Here is an 11,386-nt window from a genome sequence, read left to right on the forward strand (position 1 = left end):
AATTCAAAGTAGTTGCATGTTGAAAACTAAGGTTTTGGTGTTCTTGTTAAAAGGTAAAAAATTTTGAGATGATTTTTTATAGATAAATTAGCTTAATTAAAAATGATTTTAAGATATTTAACTTTGTTTGAATTAAGAAAAAAAATAGATCTTATGTAATAAATCTGTTTAAAAGAAACAAACTATTAAAAAAATAATTATAGGATTCAAATTTTTAACTTTATAAAAATAAATTATTTTTCAAAAAAAATTTACAAATTTAAAATGTTGCTTTAAGCACATTTTTTTTTCAAACAGCTTCTTTATGAAAAAAAAAAAAAAAGTAGTTAAAATGAGTGATTATAATCTCTCCCAAAATAGTCAAATATCCTCCGTATTAAATTTTAGACTTTAGAGGCACCTTATAGTCAATCCAACCATGCTGGTGCTGATGCATGACTGGTCCCGTTCTGTCTCTTTCTTTACCCTGTTTGATGACAGGATCCTTTGTTTCTATACACAACATGATCTGATGAGTAATGATATACAGTTTTTCGGTTGGAACAAGCAACAACTGAAGAATCTTTTTTCTCCTTTATCCTCTGCCTTCACACAATAGTTGCAAGTCACGAATCTCCACTCCACCACCCTTCTATGTTATTGGAATGGTAACTTCCGATAAATCACCACAACAGAAACTAAATCCGTCATAAAAGTGAATCCAACATGAATGATTGTTATAAAAATTCATTATAGTTGGTTAATTAAATATGCAGTGCTATTAAGTGGAGTCACTTCAGCTCAAACAAGTTGCAGCTTGCAGATAAGAAGGGCCCTTTTCCTGAATGCTGTTACCTTTTTTATTATTGTTTTCATTGTCGCATATTATGTTTCCTTCTTCCATTATTGGAGATTAATGATACGTACTTAGATTCTCTTCAGTCATTGATTTTTTTTCTGTAGACCATATTGAACCGTTTCACTGTAAAGATAAAAATTGAATGGTCGATCGATGCATGGTGATGATACCTAATTGGACTCTAAATCTATTCCCCTTCTAAACACCACGTATCTAAAGTGTAATCATCACCTTTTAAAAAGTTGGTTTTAAATATCGTGGATATGGTTTACACGGTCATCAATGCATATTAGGAAGTTTCAATTTAACATAATTTCATTAGTTAGTCTCCTAGATATAATTAAGGATACTTTTAATCAACATTTAGCGATTACTGTTAAGTTATGTTTGGATAAAATATTCTAAAATTCAATGAATTTGAGATTTTTAGAATTTAAATTACTTTGATTTCATTTTTTTTATCATTTATAAAATATTTTGTTTGGATAAATTAATTTAATTTTTTAAAATTTAAAATTTTAATATGGATATGGCAAATTAATTTATACAATAGTAATAATTTGATTTCAAATAGATAGATATATTTAAAATTTAAAATTAAACTCAATAAAATAAACAGTAACCAATTTTTAAATATTTAATAATTAAAAATACATTATTTAATAATTTAAAAAACTAAATATTTAATAATAATTAATTTTTGGATATTTTTATAACAAGGGGATAAAAAATATATAAGTAAGATAAAAAATAAAAAAATATGAAAATTTGTAAATTTTTACTTTTTTTTAAGACAATTTGAAACTCTATTATTTTAAAAAATTTATCAAAAACATGAATTTCAAATTCTTTAAGATTTCTTCATTCAAACAAGACATTTTATGTCAAAACATTTAAAATTCTTAAAAAAATAATTTATTTTCATAAATTTCTTCATCCAAACAAAATATTAACAAATATATCATGAATTCATGGTTTTTTTAATCATCTAACGAGTAAAATTCAATGCATGAGCATGACCACTAAATTTTGTGGCTGGTTGGAATTTTTTTAATCAACGGCACTGTCAAGTGTAAACCCGCGTATTTCTTTTCCACCTCCAATGCTAAGATCTCCGAAGTTTAAGCATATAAAAACTAGAATGAGTTGTGCATACATATTTAATGATACTGAATTTCAAGAGTGGTGATTATTATTCTGCACTCATCTTTTTTCAAAAGTGGATGGTCAAAGTGAGCTGTTAATATTTATGTGCTACTATTTGATATATATTTAATTAACTCCAAACATCTATTGTAAAATAAATATTATAATAAATACACACCTAGCTAGGACAACTGATTATGAATATTGTACCATAATAATATCTTATGGACTCCCCAAATATATACACACACGTTGGTGTTTATTCAAATTTAGAAATTGGGTACTTATGATTTGTCTATTGCTTCAAAGTGCTAAAAACACAAGAGAAGCACTTTGTCCGTTACTTGGTATAGAAACAATGATATCCTTAAACTTATGCATTTCATTAACTGATATCTGTGACACTTTTCTTGTTCTCAAACATTTGGGGAAGGCAAGAATTAATGCAGGCAACTTGTACCTGAGTGTGGCGTGGTCCCTTTGGTTAGGCTTTACAAGCATCAACTACGATGCCACCAAACCAGTTCTCTGAGGCATTTCTACCTGTTTGGACTGTTGCATTTGTACTCATATTGTTGAAATATTCTTCCTAATGCTCATGCAATAAAGTAAATTTAAAAACAAAAGTCCAACTTTCTTTCATGCATGTAATTGAGGAATGGAACAATAATTAATTACAATAAATGGAGCACAAGTGAAAAATATCATTAAATTTTATTTTTGATAAATTCTAATAACATAAAAGTATTGATTTAATGAAATAGAAAGTATTGACTTTCTATGTTAATTATAAAAATGACAAACTTTAATAAATGTTTTTTTACTGTATTTTTTCATTTTTGTCATATTTTTTCCTATTTCGTTGTTTTACCATTATTTTTTTTTCTTATTGTCGTATCTTTTTGCATTTTGGTTTTATCTTATTTCTCTCTTGTACATATTTTTACATTTTGTCGTTATATTTTATCGTCACGCTCATTTTCTTTTGACGGACCAACAACAACATAAAATACCAACATCATATACGAAATATACAAAAAATAGAAGACAACGAGAAAGAACTTAGGAGTACGAAAACGAACGAATAATTGTGAGAACGAGAACAAAAAAAAAAAAAGAAGAGTACAAGAATGAAGGAAGAGTTTCGCAAAAAAGAACGTCAAAAGTCATTAGTGTCATCAAAAATTGTTTTAACAATATATAAATGTTTGTTGTTGGAATTGCTTCTACTGGAACACGAACTGGATTCACACTCTTAGTATAAATAATAAGAAGACATGTTATGATGAATGACAATTTATCCATTATAAAATATATATTTTTTATAACAAGAAAATCAATATCCATAATATAATATTTTGACATATTTATGAGTACCTCTTAATGTTACTAGAAAATCTGAAGACTAAATTAAGTTTGGTAAATGACTTGTGCAACTACATCTGGGCATTGTAAATTTACATGATGTCCGATAAGATCACTGTGTGACAATAGACGGGTCTAATTTGGCATGTTTTCTTTCCTCAATCCTCCCTTTAACCAAGATGGGCCTATTTCATAAAGAAAAAAAAATTAAGTTGGATGGGAAGAAATAATAGTATCTTCTAAACATATGTTTGGATAAATTTTTCTCAAAGTACTTCTAAAATAAATAAATAAATAAATTTTTCTATAAATTAAAATTAGTTTGAACTTATAAAAAAAAAACTTATTTCATTTTTCATATTTTATAAGTGTTTCTAAATAAATTCAAGTTTTTAGTATAAAAAGTATATTAATTTACATAAAACATTAATTTTTTTAAAGTTTTGTTGGATTATGGCTTTTTTGTATGACAGAAGTTACTTTTGGTGAATCTTCATGTTAGATTCATGCATTCATTTGTTCAATAACGAACTAAGTACCAATGTCATTGTGAACGCAACGAATTCATTTTTCTCTGTAACTAATTGTAATGATATTTTATTTTTCTAAATTACACTTTTACACCTAATATTTATTTTTAAATTTTAATTTAATTTCATTATTTTTAAATGGATCAATTTGGTCCTTTGATTTTTAAAAAATATTTAATGTTGGCATTCTATAAAAAATTGATACTTACAACTCTAATAAAATTGAATGGAAGAATAATATTGAATATTATTTAAAAACTATAAGATCAAATTAAATTATTTAAAAATAGTGAAATTAAATTGAACATTTCATAATTAAATATTAAACATCTTTTAAAAATTAGAGACTAAATTTATCATTTAAAAATAGTAAAACTAAATTTAATTTTAAAAATAAATAAAGGGACTAAAAATATAATTTAAACATAATTTTTTTGTTTATTTTAAATAATATCTCATTTTATTTTTTAATAAAAAATTAATTAAATAAATATTAATAAAATTTAACCTAATAATTTATTTATGGGAAATAAAAAAATAATTAATTTACCCATAATTTGACCATTTCATTTCTTGTATAAATACACTACTGTAATAACTGTATTTGCAATTTTTTTCTTCACACGTCTCTTAATCTAAAGTTTGGTTTCCAAAATTATTTTCATATTCTGAAAACTATAATGTTTGACTTAAAAAAATTAAGGTGGGAAGAGAAAAAAAAATTAGGAAGCAAATAGATTCTCTCTAAATTATTTATTGACTAAATTCATTTGACCCACTATTAGTCTAATCGGGCTTGCACGTAGAGAGGGGAAGATGCTCCAAGGATTTTAAGGCCCAAGTCCTAGGTCCATGAAGTCTGATCATTGAACCTGAAGTTCTTGATCGTTAAAATACAAATAGCAAGCTTATAAAAAAAGGGATAAAATGTTTTAAAAAAATAAAATAAAAAGACAGAACATATGTAACTTAGCCAATTAAATTTTCTTAAGACCAAGATAATGCCTTTTAAACGAAATTAATGTCTAGTAGTCCCTTGTACTTTTCAAAGTTGAGCTAATGGTGTGCAAACAAATAACGTATTATTCTAATCTTCCAAAAAATTATTACTTATTAATTTAATTTTAGTTAAATTTACATTATTTTTGTCTTCTTATAAAATTAAATTTGCATTGATCTTTGTATTTTTATTTCTACAATTTTAGCTTTCAATTTTATAAAATTCATAAAATTTAGTCTTCTCATTGGATATTTATCTGTTAATCAGTTATGGTATGAGAATAATTAGATAATATATAATTTAATATTTAATAATTTTTTTTTGTTCGTTCCTGGAGTATCTATCGCTGATAGCAATGATTAATCTCCTCCCTACGTTAGAGGCACCTCAAAGGATGTGATAGCTAACCTTAGTATTTAATAATATTTGGACTAAAGTTTATTTATTTATTTATTTTTCATAAAAGTGATAAATTAAGATAAAAATAAGATAAAAATGAGAATTAAAAGTCCAATTTAATATAAATATTATTAAATATTAATTATTTTGACATTTATCTAATGATATATCACAATAAATATTACAATTTTAATGATTAACAAATAGGCATATGAAAAGAGGATTGAAATTACAAATTTTACAAATATTAAGAAACTAAAATTGCATTCTAAAACTTTAGAGGGTTAAAATTGTGAATTTAATATTATAGGAAATCAAAATTACAATTTAGCTTTTAAACTTTTAAAATAATTTTTAATAATTCAGTTCTTAAATGTTATTTTCTTTTTTTTATTATTATATACAAGTAATATTTTTATGTTTCATACACATAATATTATATATAAAAAATTCACTTTTATATATACTACAATAAGTTTTATATATACTAAAATAAGGGATAAGTTTATTTAAACTTAAAAAAAGGTATTTTTAGATAATATTTTTTTAAAAAAAAGGACTTTTCAGAAAGCATATAGAAGTTGTTTTTGTTTTTTTTAAAAAAATTGTTATGTAAAAACAATACTCAAAGTCAATTCTTTAAACTAGACAAAAAATTATTAAGATTAGACTATGAAGAATAAAATAATATACCAAAGTTTTACATTGGAATTTCTATTGTTATTGTAATTTTTTTATAAATTAAAATTTAACACCGAAACGTGTATGCAATTGGGCAATGATGTGATATTTTATAACCTTTTTGTGGTGGGTATTTTCTTTTTATTTGTGAAATCGTGGATTGATGGGCACCGTTTATAATGGGGGCCATTTTCCACCGGTTTGGGCCAGGGGGAGAGAATATGTGTGTGTGACCAAAGCATCTACATTGTTTTATATGCAAAAGAATAAAGGCCAGTTGGCCATTTGAGTAGTGGGTCAGTACCACATGTTATTAAGACCGTTTTTGAGTCACAAACGGGGCAAAAGCCCAACTTGCTGCCCCTGTGCTCCCCATGCTTCTATTTCATTTACATTTGAATTTGGTTACACAATACACATTTCTCCTCTTCCCTTAATACTCATGGAAACCCTCTTGCCAACACTTGTTGAGTTTACCCAGAAGCATATGATAGTAGGTTTGTTCATTTCATTAGGGTGATGATGTGTGAAATATTATTCACTTTTATATTTATTATTAGACACGATTTTATCTTTAGAAATGTCATTTAATAGATTAAAAGAAGGATATTTATAAATTATTTTTATTTTAAATTTTTAAGTAATTTTAGACTTTTAGACAACACTATAACAGCATTAGATTTTCATAATACATATTATATATGTGCTAGAATTTTGAGTAAATTACAGTCGTAGTGATCTTTTTAATCGCATTAAATATTCTTTTGTTATTTTGACTTACAATAAAAGTTTATAAAAGTCAAAAAGATGTTATATCACACTCCTGTTTTTTTTTCAAGATTACACACGATACTCTTTCATTATTTGAATCTACAATGAGACTCCTTAAAAGTTTAAAAGATATTATACTCCCACTATTTTCTTGATATTGCACCCAATGTACCTTTGTGAGTGTAATTTACTTAAATAGTTAATTATTTACTTTATCAATAATAATTATCCTCTTGTTTTATAATCACCTTTAATATTCAATTTTGTTTAAGATTATTTGACTCTTTTTTAATTATGTATTATCTCACTTGATTTATATTCTCTAATCTCTATTATTTTATGTACTATCCGTGCCGCCATGCCGAGCTCGAGCTCGGCATCACGGCGTGGAATGACCTCGGAACACGCATTTGGAGATCTCGGTCTAGACGAGATCCGCAATTCAACCAGATCATAACTGATCTTAGAAGATCTCGGTTCAGACGAGATTCGCTATCTAATTAGATCATAACTGATCTCAGGCCCAAGGCCCAACGCAACCCTAATTCACACTAAGGTACGTGCATTACTTATACGAGACATCTACTCATACGAACCCTAACTTTAGCATCGGAGTCTCTTTTGCAGGTACCACCCCCATCTTGGAATACTAACGTACCAGTAAAGGAGGCTCACTAATCTTACTCGGCGGATCATCTCTACAGCAGATCTCCGGTAAGAACATTTGGCGCCCACCGTGGGGCCGATCAAGACAGCTCTTATCGGCCACGCTTATGGTATTCACCAGAAGCCATAGTAGACGCGCAATAGACGACGCAGATCACACAACTACCATGGAAAACGAAGCCACATTGAGGAGACAGATCGACCAGGTCGAACAGATGCGGCAACAACACGACGCCGATCTGCGAAACATGCGTGCCAAGCACGAAACCGACCTAGCGGCGATGCGGACCGCTAATGAAGCTGACCTAGCGGCACTACGTGCCGAAAACAAACGAATTCGCGCTCAGCTCCCTCGTCGCCCCTCTGAGCATCAGCCTCAGGCGAGCAACCTCCACGAGGAAGAAGGGCATTCGGTCTCCCAACCCCAGACTGCGACTAGGGCACCGACTCCGCGACCTGCCACGCATCGGTCTCATGCACCAACGAACAAGTCAGCCCATGAAGTTAGCAAGGCTCCTACTCATGTCACGGGGGGTCAAGCAACCTTCCGCCGTCATCCCTTTGTGGATGGCATCATGGAGACACCACTCCCTCAAGGATGGAAACCTCTCCACCTCAATCGCTATGATGGCACGACGGACCTCGATGAGCACATCGACCTGTATACGACATAGGTAAACCTCTACACTAACAATGATTCTATTTTGTGTAGGGTTTTTTCGACCTCGCTCAAAGGGGTCGCGCTCAACTGGTACACCCAACTTCCCGCTGAGTCAATCGACAGTTTCAGCATTCTGGTCAGGCGATTCACAGCGCAATATGCAACGAGCCGGCCTCACCACATCACTTCAGCCGCCCTGGCCAGTCTCAAACAGAACGACGACGGACCAGTCCGGGCGTTCATGGAGCGATTTATCGCCACCTCGGTTAAGATCAGAAATCTGAACCCCGAGGTCGCCCTGCATGCCATGTTCATGGCACTCAAGCCCGGGCCATTCGTCGACAGCCTATGTCGTGAGGCTCCTCGCGACATGGACGAGCTCCGCGCCCGCGCTGAGATGGAGGAACACTCCGCTTTCCGTGACCAGGTTCGCGGCAAGAGACCAATGAAGCTAGAACAAGGTCACAAGGACAAGATCAAGGTCAACAATGACAGCCAGTTCAAGAAATCGGCTAGGGCAAATAGAGGGGGGAGATATGACTTCTATACTCCCCCGAACACGCCCCGAGTACATATCCTAGAGGAGGCCAGTAACAACAACCTACTCACCCTGCCACCGCCAGGTCACACCCCCAACAGTGCCGACAAATCCAAGCACTGTCGGTACCACAGGAATCACGGTCACACCACTGAGGAGTGTCGCCCACTCCGAGACCGTATTGAAGAGCTCATCCAGGCAGGCCACCTCGGCCAATATGTCCAGCGACAACAGGGTCACCGAGGAGGCTATGGTGGATGAGGACGAGGCAGAGGTCGTGGTTCAGGAGCTCGCACGACTCTTAGCAAAATCTCGGCGGAGCAGTGCAAGCCGAGGTAAGCCAGGAAACAGGGTCAGCTCCTCTACGGGGAGTAATCAATACAATTGCAAGTGGTTTCGCAGGGGGAGGCGCCAGCAGCTCGGCCCGGAAGTGACACCTACGCAATATCAATAGCGTCCATTTCACTACCTTGGCTTCGCACCAAAGCTCACCGCCGATCACCTTCACCAACAACGACTATGCTGACGTCAGTCCCAACCAGGATGATACCATGGTCATAGCCGTGGAGGTAGCTAATTGGGAGGTTCACAAGACACTGATAGACCAAGGGAGCTCGACAGACGTCTTGTATTGGCTGACCTTCCTCAGGTTAGACATCCCCCACTCTCTCATCCAACCTCACACAGAGCCCCTAGTCGATTTTGCAGGAGAGCGAGTACACACCCGGGGATACGTGGACCTGCTGACCACCTTCGGAACTTCTCTGAATATAAGGAGAATTATGGTTCGATACCTCCTTGTGGAAGCCAACACCTCCTATAATATCATCATTGGGAGGCCGACGTTGAATCAGCTCGGAGCAGTGGTGTCCACCCCACACCTCACCATGAAGTTCCCAGGAAGTGATGGTAAAATCATCTCCGTCAAAGCAAATCAGAAGACAGCTCAGCAGTGCTACACCGAGAGTCTGAAGATCTCCTCGTCCGGCGAGCAAAGCAAGAAGGATCCCCCCACCGTGGCTCACATCACTCATGTTGATCCGAGATCCGACTCCCATGACAAGCGGCCAAGCCCCATTGACGAGCTTGACGACCTCCAGATCGGAAAACTCCCCGGGCAGTGCACAAAAATCAGCAGGCAGTTGAGCCCGGAGTTGCGACAGCAGCTCGAAGCTGAGATCCTTAAGAATGCCGACCTCTTCGCCTGGTCTAGTGCCGACATGCCAGGTATAAACGTTGACTTCATCTGTCACAAGTTAGCGATACACAAGGAGGCAAAGCCAGTGGCCCAAAGAAAAAGGAAGGTCGGTGGTGAAAGGCGGGAGGCCATCATCACCGAGACACAAAAGTTGCTGAACGCCAGCTTCATCCGTGAAGTCAGGTACACCACATGGCTGGCGAATGTGGTTCTGGTGAAGAAGAGCTCGGGGAAGTGGCGCATGTGCGTCGACTACACCGACTTGAACAGAGCATGCCCCAAGGACTCATACCTCTTGTCGAGCATTGACAGGCTGGTCGACAAAGCGTCTGGGCACGCCCTCCTCAGCTTCCTTGATGCCTACTCTGGGTACAACCAGATAATGATGTACCCACCCGACGAGGTGCATACGTCCTTCATCACCGACCACGCCAATTATTGCTACCGGGTGATGCCCTTCGGTCTAAAAAACGCAGGGGCCACTTACCAGCAACTGATGGACAAGGTTTTCTATCAGCAGATCGGGCGGAACATGGAAGTCTACGTCGACGACATGGTGGTCAAGACCACCTCAGCCACCGACCATGCTACTGACCTCGTAGAGGTGTTCGCCCAGATCAGGAGACATAACATGCGTCTCAACCCGGAGAAGTGCATCTTCGGTGTCTAGGGAGGTAAGTTCCTCGGTTTCATGATCACTAGCAGAGGAATCGAAGCCAACCCTGAGAAGTGCAAAGCCATCATCCAGATGCAGAGTCCGCAAACGATGAAAGAAGTCCAACGCCTGGCCGGACGGTTAGTCTCACTGTCCCGTTTCATCCCCAGACTCGCGGAGAAAGCAGGACCAATCTTCACTCTGCTACGAAAGCCAAAAGACTTCCAGTGGACGAATCAGTGCGAAGAAGCTTTTCGCAATTTCAAAACTTTTCTCATGACTCTGCCAATCCTACAGAGGCCAGATCACAAAACCGACCTCCTCCTTTATTTGGCCGTGGCAGAAAACGCCATCAGCGCAGTGATAGTGCAGGAACATCAGAAAGTGCAGACGCCAGTCTACTTCATCAGCTGAGTCCTCCAAGATGCGGAGAAACGGTACCAAATGATCGAAAAATTGGCACTAACACTCGTCATCGCAGCCCGACGTCTCTGACCTTACTTCCAGAGCCACCAAGTGATAATCAAAACTGACTACCCCATAAAGTAAATCCTGAGAAAGTCGTAGCTCTCCGGGCGAATGATTGCATGGTCGGTTGAGTTGACCGAGTTCAGCATCCAGTACGAAAGTTGTGGCGCCCTAAAAGCTCAATGTCTAGCCGACTTCGTAACTGAGCTCACGCCTACCATTGCCGAGGAACCCCAGGTATGGACTTTACACATTGACGGGTCCTCCAACTCTAAGGGTGGTGGTGTAGGTATCATATTGGAAGGGCCAAACCAGGTCACTTTGGAACAATCCCTCAAGTTCAGCTTCAAGGTGACCAACAACTAGGCGGAGTATGAGGCACTTCTCGTAGGACTGAGGCTAGCTCGCAACCTCGGAGCCCAAAATGTGAGTTGCAACAGCGACTCGAAGCTCATGGTGGAGCAGCTCAG

The 11,386-nt window shown here is 35.7% G+C and overlaps 1 protein-coding gene across 1 annotated transcript; it reads left to right on the forward strand.

The window, feature by feature from the left end:
• The first annotated feature begins 10,484 nt into the window (after positions 1–10,484).
• Positions 10,485–10,862, forward strand: LOC145957696 (putative mitochondrial protein AtMg00860). Its single transcript, XM_083074112.1, has one exon. It carries the CDS (start codon positions 10,485–10,487, stop codon positions 10,860–10,862), a length of 378 nt encoding a protein of 125 aa, XP_082930238.1.
• Positions 10,863–11,386: the final 524 nt, after the last annotated feature.

This window comes from Cajanus cajan, chromosome 5 (assembly GCF_000230855.2).
Source record: "Cajanus cajan strain Asha chromosome 5, NIPB_CcT2T_4, whole genome shotgun sequence".
Classification (NCBI taxonomy): domain Eukaryota; kingdom Viridiplantae; phylum Streptophyta; class Magnoliopsida; order Fabales; family Fabaceae; genus Cajanus; species Cajanus cajan.

Bases quoted from the DNA above. Each gene is read 5' to 3' on its own strand.
- LOC145957696 (XM_083074112.1), top strand. From the start codon at position 10,485: ATGATCACTAGCAGAGGAATCGAAGCCAACCCTGAGAAGTGCAAAGCC.